General features: G+C 41.4%; 1 protein-coding gene across 7 annotated transcripts in view; it reads left to right on the top strand.

Moving 5' to 3' along the window:
* smtnb (smoothelin b) overlaps positions 1-17,333 on the top strand; it is a 48,211-nt gene that overhangs the window by 22,321 nt on the left and 8,557 nt on the right. For all 7 annotated transcript variants that reach the window (XM_052067610.1, XM_052067607.1, XM_052067606.1 and 4 more), the window contains 5 exons: positions 2,943-3,039; positions 6,840-7,528; positions 8,483-8,525; positions 9,460-10,035; positions 11,331-11,407. In XM_052067610.1, the coding sequence (XP_051923570.1) occupies positions 2,943-3,039; positions 6,840-7,528; positions 8,483-8,525; positions 9,460-10,035; positions 11,331-11,407 (1,482 nt within the window). The remainder of the gene's footprint in view (positions 1-2,942; positions 3,040-6,839; positions 7,529-8,482; positions 8,526-9,459; positions 10,036-11,330; positions 11,408-17,333) is intronic.

The following is a 17,333-nucleotide window of genomic DNA, read 5'->3' as shown; positions in this document are numbered from 1 at the left end:
CACATGATGGCATCATGGAACACTGATGCAAATTCCATGGCAGTGGTGAACACTGAACCTCACATTATTAATCCATATGTCTGAAGCGCATGGTCCAGAAGGAGCAGGCCTCTGTTTTAGCATTCCTTAATCTGCACTGTTGTTAGCTGGTGCCTTTGGCGGTTCAGGAGAGTACAGATGGCCTACGCCTTGCTGTGGTCACACGAGAGGACAGTCCCCATATTTTTGGTCATCGCTATGAGCATTTGTAATTACAGTCTTAACACAAACATGCTCCTGTGGCCAAGTTGGGGTGAGTTTTTCAACGAAGCAGGGCAGCGGACCGGTGTCACTGTTGACTCTTTAAGGTCTCAGCTGTCTGGACCAGTGGGAAGCCACTAATGACAGCATGGCAACTAGCAGCAGGTTTGCATGTCCGTCTACTCCTCCTTTTTTTTTTTCCCCCCCTCTGAAAAACATGTTCCCGGTGCTTAAGTGGAAGCTGTGAACTGATGGCCGTCACTGCTTCTGGAAGCAAAAGGCAGGCGCGGAAAGGCTCTTTCTCTCTAATTGTGTTTATAGCTCAAACACCATGATCCCACCCGCGGCTCTGGTGTCGGTCCACTTGCACTTGTCTTTAGTTTGTTGTGCTAAATAGGGAAAAATAACCCTATTTGTATTCTTCCGAGTTAATCAAGCACTTCACTAACTCGTGAAGGAAACATTACAAAGAATTTAAGGTTTTTGGTGTAGTCGACTCCGTTTGATTTGTGAGCATTGGCCACTGTGATTAGAATTTGAAGGATTTTTTTTTAAAGTGAGGCAATGTTCTATGTTCTTAAGATTTTTGTTCCACAAGCGGAGAAAGTGCAATGGAAACAATGATGGGATGCGAGCATCTTGGTTCTTCATTTACTTGGCCACGAAATTCCAGTTCATTTCTTTCTGAAGACTCGCACACAGTGATCTCAACTAGATTTCAAAATGTAAAGCCTGAACCGGTAAACACATTATTGCTTTTGACACTGCTAATAATGTGGTATGATTGTTGCTTACCCTAACAGAGAAACACCTTTCCTGTTGACATTTTTTCCGATTGGAATTATTGCTATGCTCCATAACCTACCAAAGGCGGGGAACTCAACAGTCAACACTATAGAATGTATCTCACTTGTACCGGCAGTTGAAAATATTGTGTATTTTGTCTGTGTCTCCAGCCAACCCAGCTTTGCTTAGTCTCTAATCACAGTGACTTCATTGAAAGGCCTTTGAGATGGTTTGTCTTGTCTGTTTTCACACTGATTGTGTGAGCGTTCGTTCGAGTTTTGTAGTGTGTTTTCAGGGTCTTGTTATGTTATGGTTGCTTTAGGGTCAGCCTAATGTGATAGCGTTTACAATGCCTACGCTTGTGAACATACAGTTGTGTTCAAAATAGCAGAGGGTCTGAAAATGTAAGTAAAGCTCCTACTCTTATTAACATTAGCCAAGAGCAAATTTTAACCAGATATTGTTATCCTAAACATATTTTTGATGCTGATTTAAAAAAAAATCCCAAACACATTGAGTTTTTGAGAGTTTGACCTACAAGATAAAAGCTTATGCAGGATTTTACCATGCATTGTAATTTATAGCTTTGAAATTTCAGGAAAAAAAATCCACCTGTTGCTGAATCCAACCGTCCATCACATCCTAGTCGTCTTCAGGCAATAGTAAACCCAGAACTGGTTGCCAGCCAATCGCAGCTGAACTTAACCCTTAATTCAAAAAGATTACTAAATATAATGCTATATTATGTACTATTATTGTTACATTCTCTAATTAATGGAAATCAATAAATGTGTTTACCTGTGTAATTAAAAAATTCAATTTATTTTAAAGAAAATGAAGCATTAACAGATGGAAATATTTACCATATACTGAATTGAACACTCTAAGACAGGTGTCACCAACATTTTTGAGGGTGAGAGCAACTTCATGTGTACCGATTGTGTGAAGGGCTACCAAATTGATACACGTCTGAAATAACATATTTGTCCAAAATACCTTCAATAATATGAGGATGTGTTATTTTTAATACTTGATGATTTAAATTGTCAGACTTTGATCGTGTTTCGAAATGTCTCACAGTACTGCCAATGTTTGCATTTTTAAATCATAATTTCTACTAGCAAATCACAATGTCCAGGCACTGGCGGGCTACTCAAGTGGTCTTCACGGGCTACCTGGTGCCCGCGGGCACCATGTTGGTGACCACTGCTCTAAGAGTTAGCATTCCTGTGAATCACTAATTCAGTTCTTTAGCCACTGTTTTATGGAGACCTGCTTCACATCTGTATTGCATTGATTTGACTGGATTTGAAGTTCTTTCACCCGTGAATTAGTATTGCTGCCCAGGATGGTTTGACAAAATTTCATTCCCCTCCATATCTTGATTTTGCCTCAGAAACATAATTTTTATGTCACACAAGTTTGGGTATGTGGGTTGGGCTGACTGTTGCATAACCTTTTAATTTGGTCTGGAACATAGATGCTGCTCATTTACGGATGTGTTTGACATCATTGTCTTGGTGAAACCGTAATTTTAAGGGCATTTCTGAAACATGATGCCTTCTAGTAGTTTGATACATGCAAACTGAGCTGTGATCCCTGATATGCGATAAATATGACTGACGTTGTCGGAAGAGAAACATTTCCATATTATGTTTGCACCACCATGCTTCACTGTCTTGACAGTGTACTGTGGCTTAAATTCGGTGCTCGGGGTCATCTGACAAATTGTCTGCTGCCCTTGAACTTGAATCTGTCCACAAAATGTTTCTCTAATTTTCTTGTTCTTTTCCACCTGGCAAGCATGTTGCACAGCATGGCTGTGTCTCCGAACAGAGCAGTTGACCTCTAACAAGAAATCTCTGTTGACCTCAGAAATTAAGTTAATGGTTTTATCATCTTTGTCATTTTTCCAGCGGCGAGAGCAGGACTGTGAACAAGACCACATTAAATCTCAGATCCGAGAGTTGCGTGGCCAGCAGACGAACCAAAGTCGAGAGCTGCACAGACTAGGTAAGAACCACTTCTCTATAAATAGGGCACACCCTCACACTTGGATCCATTTTCCACATCCCACACATCTGTGATTGTTGCTATACAAAAGCTTGTATAGGCTGTAAACATTCACCTGAAGGTCAAATTTAGATAACTTGCAAGAAAACACTGACCATGTGTGTGCAATCAACTCGTGGCTACATTAAGGCAGTTAAATACAACTTCCTCTCAAATGCTTGTTAAAACAGCCAGCTAAAAGAGTGTTTCTTCTCAGGTGGCAGTCAAAGAGTCATATTAGCTTTGAATCTTTTAAACCTTTCATCTAGCTTTATTAACTGTGCAGACGCATTTAAGCCATCGGCTTAAATTTTTTTGGACTCTTTAGTGTGAAGAAAGTTCTGTAAACTGTTGAGGCCATTAATAAAACGGCATGAATACAGGCCTTCAGAGCAGAATGAATAGATTTTTTTTTAATTATACCTGATCATTGATATCTTAGTAATACTGTATTTACAGTATTTATATCTAAAGCTTCTTTTATCACTGTCCTTATTAAACATTGTAATTTACTGCGTAATCATCCTTGAGTCGTGACACAAGTGCTATTCGCGTACAATTACCTCCCTTCTCTACAACCATAATACAATTCTATTTGACCTCATCCATGAGTCCGTCTCATGGATCTGAATTTTGGCTCTGGGTTTTAGGAACTGACAATGGGAAACCCAGCAGCCACAACTCGAAAAAATATAAAGTTGATACCAGAACAGCACCCATGTTTTCTTGATGTGGCACAGCAAATCTCCTCATGTTCCTGATTTATTCCCGCCTTATAATTTAAGACAGGGTGTAGCTAGTGTCAACAACAAAAAAAGACCACCAGTGAAAAGCACTTCTCAACAAAGACGGAGAACATTATGTGGTTGGGGCAGGAGTGAGTAGGCAGTGTGAGCCGGTGGTTTTCCGAGTGGCTAGTTGACCCCCCCGGGCAAAAGTATGTGAAAATGAGAGATGAGCCTGTAAAAAGCGCATTCTTTGAAATTGTAAACATTATAAAAACACATTCCCATGCTTCTCAGACAAAAAAAGCTTTGACAGTATTTACAAGCTTTAAATATATATCCATGTGATCAGCATATTGTGCTCTATAGTATCTTCTACTGCCAGGGCTATGATTTAGAAAATGAAATGTTTGTATAGACTCAGCGGGAGCCATTATATCCTTGTCTGGCATGACCACTTGATATTCTGCCCACCATTGATGCCTGTGAATACAGTCGTACCACTTAGTTATAAATATAACTGAAAACAATGAAAGCCCCTCATATATCCATGCTCTCTGTGTTATTTCTCAGCCATTTCACATTATTATATTTTTATAATGTAGTGACCATAGAAATCCACTTCTTCCTGGACAACTGTGCTATTTTGCTTGTGGTTTGTAAGATCGCATTCCCACTATCCACACACACCCCGCTTCCCCCGCCCCCTATGCAGCAAGTTGGTATGTGGATAAGTGTCAATTACCAGATGTACATCTGTAAGTATGTGACTAGTTTGTACATGAGTGTCCAATTCAGTCGGCCGTGGTACACATTGTGCGCTCGTCTCAGGGGAACCAACATGCTTGGTTTCTCGCTACCTTTAATTCATTGAGGAAATTGGTCAATTAGATACAGTATCACTGCTGATATCTAATGTTAAGTATTCAAAGTGCCACAAATCGGAACCAGCCAATCAGTGGGAGATAGAATTCTGGCTAAATTGTACGGGATTGAAAACGTATTCCAGTGTGATGTGTTTTTTGTTGTTGTTTTTTTTTGGGGGGGGCATGGTACTTTCAATTTAATGAATTAAACAACTCTAATAATAGGAGACTGCTATGGTAATGTGAATGGGTTAAAAAAAGAGCCTTTTTCTTGCGAGGTTAATGGAAGGGGGAATCGTAGGACTGCATCTCCACTTACCTAACGACCAAGCAAAAACAAACAAATGGCTATAGAAAGCATACATATTACTTCTTCGCAGGGGTAAAGTCAGCTGCTTGATAACTCGAGTCTGATCTGGTTTCTCCATCTCAGGAATGTGCCCAGCCACAGATATTTCCCCCATTAAACCTACTGTTGTGTGTTTAGAGGAAGAAAGGATGTGGGCGCCGCTGTGTTGTTTGGAGTGTGGTTTCCTGAGGAGAGCGGGAATGGCGAAGGAGCTCAGACGGAGGGGAATGAAAGCTCTTGTCTCTATTTCACTTCCTCCTTGACGTTGGCCTACCTTTTAGCAGCACTGCCTGCTTCATCGCTCCACTTCCTCCTCTTTTATTTGCAACACAATCTGACAAATCTATCTCTGGAACAGAGGCTAGTCAGGAGGAAATGCTGACATCCCGTCGTGTCTCCATGTGTCAACTCTCTGATCCTGGGTGATATTTTCTTTCCCGGTGTCTCTTTGATCTGTGTGTATCCGGAAGTATGTCATTTCCCCCCCTTTTCAGTCACTTCAATACTACCTGTTACTTCTCGTCATATCCAGTGAAACAAAGAGGAAATAGTGAATACTCAAAGGTGTAGTCAAATAAAAAAAGAAAAATTTAAAAATCTTTACACCAATATGTTCTATGCACCACCACTTGTCTAAACACTGTATTTTGTGCTTGTGGAATATGAATTAAGTTGCAAAATATATTTTTATCCATCTCGTGGAGTGACCATTTTGGAACTTATCAACTGAAAATGACATCGCTAAGGTAACGACCGATCACGACTCAACTTGCAAACGTCACATGACAAATTTATAAAACAGGTGAGCCTTGAATGGTCGTTACCTGAGCCCTGAGCAACTGTGATGTCATTTTCAGTCAACAGCAAGTGGCAAAATGGCCGCCTCCTGAAATGGGAAAAAAACTGATGGATTTTGCTGCTTAAATCATATTCCACCAACACATTATTAATCAGGAATGCAATATTTAGAATAGTGGGGGTACATAGAACATATTATGAAGACATTGTGTTGAAAATGCGTTTCATTACTAAGTATTAAGTATTGTTCAAAATACAATCAGGAATGCAATATTTAGAATAGTGGGGGTACATAGAACATATTATGAAGACATTGTGTTGAAAATGTGTTTCATTACTAAGTATTAAGTATTGTTCAAAATACAAAACAGACTTGTTTTTTCAGCCCGTTACAATTTTCACTGTTTAGAGTAATAACTTGTTATTCATGACTTTTGAACATCTCACTGTATTTTCTTTTCTTTATTTTTATTTTTTCTTCACGCACATTTCACTTAAATGTAGCCTGTAGCGTCAGACATTTCAGTTCTAAAATAAAACTGGAGCAGGACAACTGAAGGGGGTGATGCGTGATCGTACAATCGCTTAATTGTTTTACTGAAGTCTTTTTCCCCCAAAAGAGATGTGTGTGTGTGTGTTAATGAAGAACATTATGGAGCGGCTCTAGAATTATGAGTAGTTCATAGATTCACGATGCTGGTGAAACATTTTGCAATTTGGAAAAAGCATAAGAATTTGAGGCAGCAAGTGAAACTCGGTATTCACTTGACAGCTGGCCACCACATTTTGTGGGGTGGACATAAACTGTCGCTACCCTTTGCCATCCTCTTATTGTGTTCTTATCAGTGTTTACGTTTAGATATCGCCACATGGCTTCTTGCCGGTAAGGTATGTCAGGCTGGTGAAATGTTCTGTGTCATGTTCAATCTGTGTCGTTGTTTGGAAGCATTTTCCGATTACAAACGACAGCATTGACATCCCTGCGCTAAACCCACTTTGCACTCTTCATCTTCTGCGTTGCAGGCTCCAACTCCAGCATGGTACTCGTTCTTGACCATTTGGCAAAAGAGGATGGCTCTGCACCTCTGCTGATCCAGCCACAGAGAGAAGCAGTGGTCACAGAGCCTGACCTGGTTCTGTCTCACCATCAGACGTCTGATTCTGCAGCTTCAGACTGCAGCATGACCTCTTTACTTTCCAGATCCAATATGGATTCTGTGATGACAGAAGAGAGCCTTAACTCAACCTACAGAGCACGTTCAGATTCTGGAGCCTCAGAAAGAAGCCAGCGCTCCTCTCAGCGCAGCAGACAAGACTCTGGGACGTCAGAGCATAGTATCGAATCCCAATCATGCATCAATCAGACAATCGCTACAGGTGGCTCCGATTCTTGTGTCGGGCTCCCTCTTGGTTCTGGTGGTTTTGACAGCATTGATTTGTCAAGAAACCGCACTGACTCTGGAACATCAGATCACAGTGTGAGTATGTTCTCTGAAGAGAAGTGTCCAGAAGATGGAGAGGAGGTGGACACAAGTGTTTCAGCTCACAGTACCGACTCGGAAAGTGAGAACAGAAGCCTCCACATTATGTCCAGCCATGACCACCTCGTCGACCAGGATCTTACAGATGGATCGGCCCTGTCTCGCAAACTGCCTGAAACTTCCCCGCTCAATGGTATTGAAGAGGAAAAGCACGACATCCTGAATCAAAAGGTAAATGACATTCTATATTGTCAGCTCTGGTGGTCATTTGGTAAAAATGTTCAATGGAGACACAAATAACAGCCTCAAATGCTAACTCAAAACATATCACATCTCTTCAAGAGACTACAAACTGTCACAACTTTCTAAAAGGAATGAAAGGCTTTGATCTGAAATAAGAGCGTTCTCGGAGTTGTTCGTCCACATAGAGTAAAATTGTAATTTTACCCACCAAGACCTTTTGTGTGTGAGTGAAAAAGTATTTTTTCCCCCCTGTAACTGTCCAAATCTGACCGCCAGGGGGCGCTGTTTGGTCACAAAGCATGCGTTTATGAGCTGTCACTTTCTTTCCCCCTGACACCCACTCGGCACTTCGGTAACACCCAGGTTACATTGGCACCCATAGGCGCACTGTGCTGACATCCAGTTCTGGCCTGTTTATCCCTTTGTTGCTCAGCTACACAATCAAACACATCTGCATCTGAGTAGCTCTGTTTCCCTCAGCAGTTGTATGTGAACTTCACCTGTTGTTTGAGAGGAGAAGGCATTGTTCTGTCTCTCTTCACCCAAAAGCACAGAAGACACAATCATCAGTGTTAACTGTTACTTCTTGTGTAGGATTTCTTCTTCAAATGCGTTTACCCTAGCCTAGCCTCAACTCTCCATTTCGATTTAGGCTGATGCTCCGAAGGCTGAATGTAATGTAAACACCAAAAAAAGAACCGAGCCCCGCAACTTCACTCAAAATACAAGTGTTTTGTAATAAAACCACCAGCAGTCAATTTTGCACTGTATGTTGGATAATGTGTACCGGTAACTTGCACAACAGCCATCCATAACAACTTAAAAGCCTCTTCAATCCACAATAGCGCACTGTGTGTTTATTAATCTATTGCAATTGAACTTCAACTCTCTGCACTTCTCTCCACTGATGGCTCTGTTCTGTTTTTGGTTTCCTTCATATAGATGAGAGCATGTGATCAAACCCTCACTCATGGCAAGAATGCTGGTAAGGAAAGAAAAATGAACTAATTGCTCATTATGCATGGGTGGCTTGTGATAAGTTTAACACGACTTCAGGTTTTTTTTTTACACACACACACACACATATAAAGACTACCGGTAATTGTTTATTTACTTTGACTTTCAAGCAAAAATTGGGACACGCATGTTGTTTGACAGTGAACTCAACTCAGCTCACTTTACAAAAAGCAGTTTGACAGAGAGTGTCAGAAAAAATCAAAAAGAGGCTGAAGTTTGTTAGTTTAATGACGACGCATATTGGTTTACTACATAAATAGCATTTATATGGCAGTGTTACAGCAGATATTTGAACACCAAATGGTACAGCAACACAAGTAGAAAAACAATATTTTCTTTATCGAAAAATAACTCGTTACTGCAGACGTACCGTATCATTTGCAATAATTGATTGAAACACCTTTGCATAGCTGCATGACTGCATTACACTGCTGCCCGGTGGCCAATTCACACACACTAGAAGGGTCAACAACGAATTATGATGCACAAACAGCTTAGTTCTTTGCATTGTTGTTTTTTTTGGGGGGGGGGGGGGGAGACGCTGGAACAGATTGACATTTCAATGGGGAAAGATTTGAAATACAACAGACCTAAGTAAAACTCGCATCCCAATTCAGCATTGTACAGTATGTGTTTAATTCCATGCAGTGATGGATATCAGCCAAGAGAATGCTAGGTTTTTTGTCTAATGCCACAATAGTAATCTAAGAATTTATAATATGTGGTTAAAGATGACCCCATTTTATACTCTCACGTCGCGTAATACTCTTCATGTCGAGGCTAGACCATAAAACAAACATACAGCGACAATATTATGACCACGTTCTAAGATATCAGAATGACAGTCAATGTTGTGCATTCAGATGAAAGAATTTCAGCTTCACTCCTGTTTAAATTCACAGCACCTGAGAAGAAAGATCTTCCGCTGGAACAGTCCAAGCGCACCAACTCAGTTCGGGATCGGATGCGCAAGTTCAATGAGGCCAGTCAGAACATAATTTCCCCAGCTTTGAAGAAGGCTCCCTTAAGCAGCAGTGGCCAGACAAACTTCTCCAGAGGTGCGGAGCTGTTGACTCCCACTGCAACATCCCTCATCACTTCTGGCAACAGGCCAGCATGGGTGCGCGCAGACACCGCAGCGAACACCTCTGCTGCATCCAAGAGTCAGGCCACACCTCAACTCAGAGGTGTGGCTAACAAACCTCTGCCTTCAACCGACCAATCCCAGCAGGCCATGGGTGGTACGACGCACCCGGCCGAGAAGAGTGAGCTCGTCTTGAGGGAGTCAAAGGAAGACCAGACCCCAGGGAGAGAAGCTGGGCAGCAGAACACCCAAGAAGCAGACCAAGACATGAAGACGGTCCTCACCATTGAGATCAAGGATGGTCGTACGACATCTTCGTCTCGGAGGGGCAACATTGTCCCCATCAGCAACATGTCCCCACGCATCACAGCTAATGCACTGGGGCAGAGAACAGGTAGGGCATGTTAGCAACAGGAAACACTTTGACTCCGGTTTAGGTAGCATTTTGATAATTAGGGCATTGTTGTTTGGCAGCAGCTGTTATTTACTCTTTTACACATCAGAAGCAGGCCTCCTACTCTCCGAGCTGTGGAAAGTGACAAGCACCACTCACCAGTCACAAGTCACACGTGGGGTGATGACAAAGCGTTTCGTCATACTACTGAATATGAAGAAGCACGCTCGTTCTAAAGGGTGCTTGTTATAGAGGCGCCTTGTTGAGTGGGTGAGGTCAGAGGTTGACCACAGAAAGTATATCAGCACAAGGGACACAAAAACTGTCCCTCTCCAACCAGACTGAGGAGTAGGATAGAACAGACTTTGTAAACCAACACAACGCGCTGCTTTGTGTGCTGTGTGATTCGCTTTCAAAGTCGAGAAGTCTGAGGGGTGAATTGGAGGTTTCCTCTAAGCTATTTACAGTCCATTGTACCTTATAGAATTTATTCCATGTACAACAACTATGCAGTTGTTTGTGTAAAATGTTCGTATAAATTTGCATTCATCGAACAACCATGCTGTCATGTTTTAACCGCCACAGAACATGTTGTAGTTAGTATACAGTGTAAAGACATTTTTAATCACATTTTTGGTGTTTGTAATTTGATTTAGACTTAATTTGTCATTAGGATCTTTAGGAGTGATAAAAGCAGTCGGTGTGTTTGTTTAAGATGCAAAGTGATTGTCAGCTGGTAGGAATGTATGCGTTTCTTTCAGAAGCAAAATTGACATGATATCTTTTAACAGTGCATCCAAACAACAAGGCATTGTAAGTTTTACTTCAACCTGTCAACCCAAACAATTCATTTCAGTCGGTCAGGCAGGACTTGTGCATTTATTGTACACCCTCGACTTCCTTTAGGATGCATTCGGTGCACTTACTATGCTGCTTGCTAGTTTGCCCCTCACCCGCAAACTCTTACTTACTTCAATTTGTGTCTCCTGTTCTCCCACCCAAACATTCTTCAAGTCTTGGGTACATCGTGATCAAACGTTTCTTGATTGGTGGGGGGAGGGGGGTATGATGCATATGAACACTCAAAAATTTATATACCGTATGTGAAAATTGGTGTCATGTACATATTTCTTTCTTGCGTCATGTACGACTAGAGTCTTATTTTTATCGCGGTCTGGCATCTTATGTCAAGTCAAGTCTGTAACAGACTAATGGCGAGCCCAGAGCATGCACACATATATAGCAGGGCCTTCCTTATGTCCAAACCCTAAAATGTGAATCTCTGTCTACATTAGAGCTGACTCTTGGCCTGAGACCCGCACCATTCAAGATCACCACATCTGCCTGCATCTCTTCTGGATCCTCGATTAAGGTACTGGCTTTGGGAATTAATTGTAAGTCATCACTGAGGCTCTCCAGGGCTGATCAAAATATGAAAAGCACTTTATCGAACACACTCCGTTGGGGTTATTTTGTTCAAATGAATCTGCAGAGTTTCTCTGCAACAGAAATCCCCTATAAATGAAGCAGGCATGTCTGTTCTGTGAAAACCAGACAGAGTAAGGGAAGCAGAGGGAAGAGCGGTGTTTATCAAATACAGCAAGGGTAGCCAGTCACATCTTTCCTTCTAGGGTATGTTAAGGAGAGCAAAGGAGGAGGTGGTGCTCAGGGCATTCCTCCTTTTCTCACACCAGGGAAATGCCCACTGAGATCTATTGAGGAAGTGCTTGTTAAGTCACATCTGACTATCATCCATCACACCGAAAGACGAGTTGTTCCATTGCGTCTTTATTTGGCCACGCATAAGATGCATCTCTTTTGGGAAGCATCTGGAGATGACTGCTGATGGAGAAGAGTGACTGGTGTTCAACGGTTATCGCTGGTCAGTGTGGGGTTAAAATCCAATTTGTTGTCTTCGTAACCTTCACTGCCCTCCAAGAAAGGAAGTGTTTTGATGAACTGAGGGGAGGGAGGGTGGGTCTTGCCTACTCTTTAATGGCACTGGTGAGGGCAGACATAATGTTTTGGGATCCAGGAGTTGGTTAATTGTGGCTAGGAGGAGCCTCTACGGGGCTGAAGGCTTGATATAAGGTGTTGGGAATGAGAGCATGCCCATCAGTTAGAGCCTCACTGAGACAGGTATGAACTAAGACACTTCATCAGTGTTTCAGAAGAAGGTAGCATTTTGTTGGAAATGAGACTGAGATACCTGAGCATATCAACCTACCATACAGGTAATATCTTACTTTCTTTTAAGGATATGTGCAATTTAGGTAAGTGTTATCAAATATTTAAACCACCTACAACATCACGGCGTATATCCAGAAACCTATAGGTCACTCCTCAATCAATATTTTAGCCGAAATCAATGCTTTGGTTCCAAGTTTGTTTCACCCCAGGTTCCTTTGAACCACTGACATTACCGATGGCCAGAAAGTGTCGTGCACCGGGGATGACTGCATGCATGTACCACGAAGGCACCCGTTTATAAGTGATGAGTCACAACAGTGCCATCATTGTTGTATCAGTTGAACATGGATGTCAAGAAGTCAGTTTTTGTCATTTGGTTTAACGCAGGCATCTTAAAATGGTTTAATTTTGTGTTTGCCTATTTATTTTCATTTTAAAAACACTACGTTCAATACGGAGCATCCAATACAGAGCTGTAGGAAATGTTTTACCATCACATAATTTTGCCTGACTCTTAACACGGAGTTGATAATTTAACAATATTTTTGTTTTTGTACCGCAATTGTACTAAATCTCTTTAGACAGTGCAGGTAGAGGTGCCAAAATTAATCAATAAAATTATTTGATGAATTATTATGAGTCTTACAATACAATCCAATACAATACATGCTGATTTATATAGCGCTTGTCTTAAGTTAAAATTGGCCAAACCCTTTCATATTTTATCGTCTCAACAGTAAATATTCTGATTTCTGTAGTCCTTCATGAAAGCAGACCAGTTGTGTAATCAAAATACCGTAAGACATTTGCTTTTATTTTGGAAAATGATTAACATTTATACCAATTTTCTGATAATTACATACCAGACTCGTAACTGAATCTGAAACAATGTATGACCTCAGAAGTGTACAATTAACTTTGTTACAAAATTATTCATATCCGATTGTTTGATTCAATCAGCTATTCTAAAACTATACAATAGTGAAAGCCTTACGTGTAGGTGTACTGAAGTAGCTCTGTGTGAATATCCCTGATGCATCAGAAAATATGAGAGGGTAAAAAATATCAGTCTATATTATGTTTGTTACTTTCTAGGCAGTATACTACATCTTGGCAAGGATTTAGAGATGCGTTGTCTAATTTTTATCACTGGCCACATCACCATATAGTCTCACTCTTTGATCTGTTTGTGTGGTCTTGGCTTCTCCTCGGTGGTCCACTGACAAAAACCTCCACTATTTCCTCCGTTGTATTTTTATTGCTCTTGTATTGGTGACAGCTGTGGCCAGAGGCAGCGTTGCCTCTTTGCTTTCTCTAACATATGGACATCTGCCCATCTCAAGAAAATTTGGATGAAAATAATTCTTACACTGTTTAGATTATTGAGCTTGATAATATTATATTGTAATTGCCCAATTGCCGGAGCCATTTAGCCACACAAATTTTCTTCTTAAAATCAATGTCCTATGTCCATACAAGTTACTACTGTAGATAAATATTGTGTAAAAATTAGAACTGCGAGAGAATGCGTTTCCAGACCCCAGAATTTCAGAAAGTTTCAAAATCAACAAACATTGCACTTGCTGCATGTAGCTTTGGAGTTGCCCTCATTATAGATAATACAATATTACAAATAATATAAGATTAATAGGGATGAGGTCAAAATGGCCACGGGAGCATTCAATCAGGCGTTTTCCGATGCTGAATATTAATTCCTTACAGTCTGTCGTCACAGCTGTTCCTGCTCCTCTCCCTGCACTCGTCCTTGAGCACCAATATAATAGAAGCAGACTGATGACAGCGCAGTCACAGTCTGTGTCATCGTCACAGAGATAACTGTTGAGTCCCAGCTCATAATTGTAACTTGCTGCTTGCACCCTAGTGGGCCACAGTCACTGATGGATTGTCATAGATTTGCAGTGTGATGATGACACCATTGTTAAAATACCGCCGAGCCATGTCACACGGTGTTTGAACAACCGCTTCACATACTGTACATTGCAAATGATAGTCTGCTTTGCAGAGTGGGGGCTAACTGCAAATTTTTATACCCCTACTTGCCCTCAGGCATTTAATATTTCTTCGTTCACTGCATGCCTTTATTTCTGTGCCTTATAGGGTGCTATAGTACCCTGCATTATTTTTAGGAACACAGCAGTCAGGGTTTATACAGGATCAGGCAAAATGATCTGACACATTTGTAGGTTAAATAAAAGGCAAATCAAGTAAAGAAACAAAAAAAGTGTTTTTATTTTTTTAAAGGACATCTAATGCCATTCTGTTTCGTTATGTTTTAGAAAAATCAAGCCGAGTTCTGGCCGTGCGAGGTCGGCCGTTTGATTTTCGTTTCAATGCAGATCCAGTAGCTCTGAAGTTGGTAATCAATAACAAAATTGTGTTTAGAGCTGGTCATGTCTACCAAGATTGAAGTGCAAACTGAACCCTCGTTGTGTTGCAGTTACACATTCGTTTGTTTTGATAAATGTTTCCACAACGAAAGTGTGATGTTGCTGCCATGAATTGGACTGGTGAGCACCAGTCCAGCTCATGGCAGCAATTGAAAAAGAAACTAAAACAATGGAATGTACTGTAATTTCAGTCATATCATTTTGGTTACAGATAGCTAGGTAGATATCATGCTGATGTTCCACTTGTCACGTGCAAATTGACTAACATAATCCAGAAACATTTAATGAATAAACAACTCTCTCGCAAACCCACAATGCACTGGACTCTGTAAATGTGAACATACTCAAGAATACGAGGCAGCATGTGTGCAGTGTCTCGACCTGTGTTGCTTGTGTTCAAATGTTAAACAAAATATTATTGGAAAAAATGTAATAAGAGATCAAGTTCAAACTAACATTCAGTGGTCCGCCAGTCTTTTAGTCCAAAAAGCGCTTTGTTACAGCTGCAGCTCTTGTGAAAGCGATCTATAAATAAAGATGCATTGTCTTGTAAAAACAACCACGCTGATGTTCCTTAACCACAGTCAAACAAGCAATCTCAAGGACACTAAAAGACTTGTGTAACTCACAATGAACTATCTTCAGCCAAAAAACATAGCCAAATCATGTCTGTCTTCCAATGGAAGTGTGAAGCCTTGTGCTGTTTTTTGTTTGTTTGTTTTTGAAATTGATATATGATTGTGCCCTCTGAAGCGTCCACCATTGCCCCGCAGCTGACTTGCGCAATGGAATCATGTACGAGCCAGAGATAAAGAGACATGTCTGTGGCACCTGGAAAAAGGGGATGGAACGCCTGTTGCCTTGGCAGTGGGATTCCTTGCATGCTCATTGGTTGGCACGGTTTGGGTCAGTAAAGAGGGGTGGCGTGTGGGGGGTATAAAGAGCATATGTTGTTTGACAGGTCCTAGAAAAGGACTGCAAGAGAGAACACTTGTTGGCTGATTTAATTTTTTAAAAACTATTATCTGAATGACGTTTTAAATTCAGTTTAATGAGTTTAAAATTCATGAAGAGCTGAACATTGGGGTATTCGTACATCTTTGCAGCCAGTTACGCCAATTGTGACAATGCCCGGTGTTAATTTGGATTTCCTACCAGCCCCAGAGGGTCCAGAGGCACCAGGCAGCCCAGATAGTGCTTGTTCTGCATCTGGCTTAGAGGAGGTCATTGGAGATCTGCTTTCACAACAGGAGGATGAAGAAGAGCAGTTCAGTCAGAGGAATTTTGAATTGGCGCTGAGATGTGTGGTGGAGGAGATCCACGGTGACCTCAAGTCATTTCAAAAGCAAGTTGATTCACAGCTGGCGCAGGCAGAAATTCAGATGATGCCTCTGGCCCAGGTGCTGGCTAGTTTGCAAGAGGAGAACTTGAGGCTGAGGAGTCAACAGGAGAGGTTGGTGATGCAAGTAGAGACACTTTGCAAAGCGATGGGGCTTCCTGATACTTTAGCGCAAGTCATCTCAGACAACCCATCCAATTCTCCACTGAGCGATTCCCATGCTTGCACAACACCAAATGCAAAGCTTCATACAACCCATGAGGAAAACTTCGATAATTCAACTGGGGACGCTCCACCTGTTGAACCCCAGGAAAGGAAATCACCAACCCAGGACCCGGGCTCGGCTTCAGAATGCACAGAGGCACAACCAACTTTGGAACTTGAGCCAGGACCAGTCTCTCACCCTCCAGCCTTTGCGTCTTGCCGCTCTCTCTCTGCTCCCGCCCTAATGGGAAACATTTCATGGAACAGCAGCATGGTAGTGCACATATTATGGTTCTGATTATGACTTCTTTTTAATATGTTGGTTTAAAGGGGAAGTCAACCCAAAAATATTCTTGACAGTAATATGTTTTATGCGCCTCCACTAGCCCAAACACGGCATTCAGATTAATGTTGCATTTCTGGAATATGAGTTAAGCGGTGAAATCCACCTGTTTTAGCCATCTCAGGGGGCCGCCATTTTGCCACTTTCTGTCAATTGCAAATTACGTAACAGTTGTTCTGAGCTCAGGTAACGATCAAGCATGGCTCTCTTCTTTTCTAAAGCCAAGCCATGATTGATTGTTACTGGAGTCCTGAGCAACTGTGATGTAATTTTCAGTGAACAGCAAATGACAAAATAGCCACCCTCTGAGATGGACAAAAACGTCTGGATTTGACTGCTTAACTTGTATTCCACAAACACAACATTAATCTGAATGCCGTGTTTGGACTCGTGGGGGCGCAAAGAGTTTATGATTGTAAAGAAATCTTTTGGGTTGGTTTCCCCTTTAATGAGTGTTGTTTTGTTCTTGTGTGGATGATGGGTGAAGATGACAGGTGGGACTTCTACCCAAGGCCTGAAATTGCACTTAACCCTGCAGAATGGTTTTGTTCCATCCCAAAGCTAGTTCAAATTCTAAATGCCATGATTATCATGGACCTCTTGTCTTTTACGGGGAGGGAGCTAACACTGTCATATCCCTCAAATGACCCATTGTGACCGGTGTGTTTTGCTATACACTGTATAATTGGTGGATCTGATTAATGCTACCGAATACATAATTGATGGTCCTGGACAGATGTTGACTTAGAGAGATTTAAAAATTAACCATTAATCTGATCAATTGGCCTCAACTCTTTCTCCACAACAACACCAA

Source organism: Hippocampus zosterae, chromosome 6, assembly GCF_025434085.1.
Source record: "Hippocampus zosterae strain Florida chromosome 6, ASM2543408v3, whole genome shotgun sequence".
Taxonomy (NCBI): Eukaryota; Metazoa; Chordata; class Actinopteri; order Syngnathiformes; family Syngnathidae; genus Hippocampus; species Hippocampus zosterae.
The sequence above is the reverse complement of the archived record's forward strand: the minus strand, read 5'-3'. Positions and strand labels throughout refer to the sequence as shown.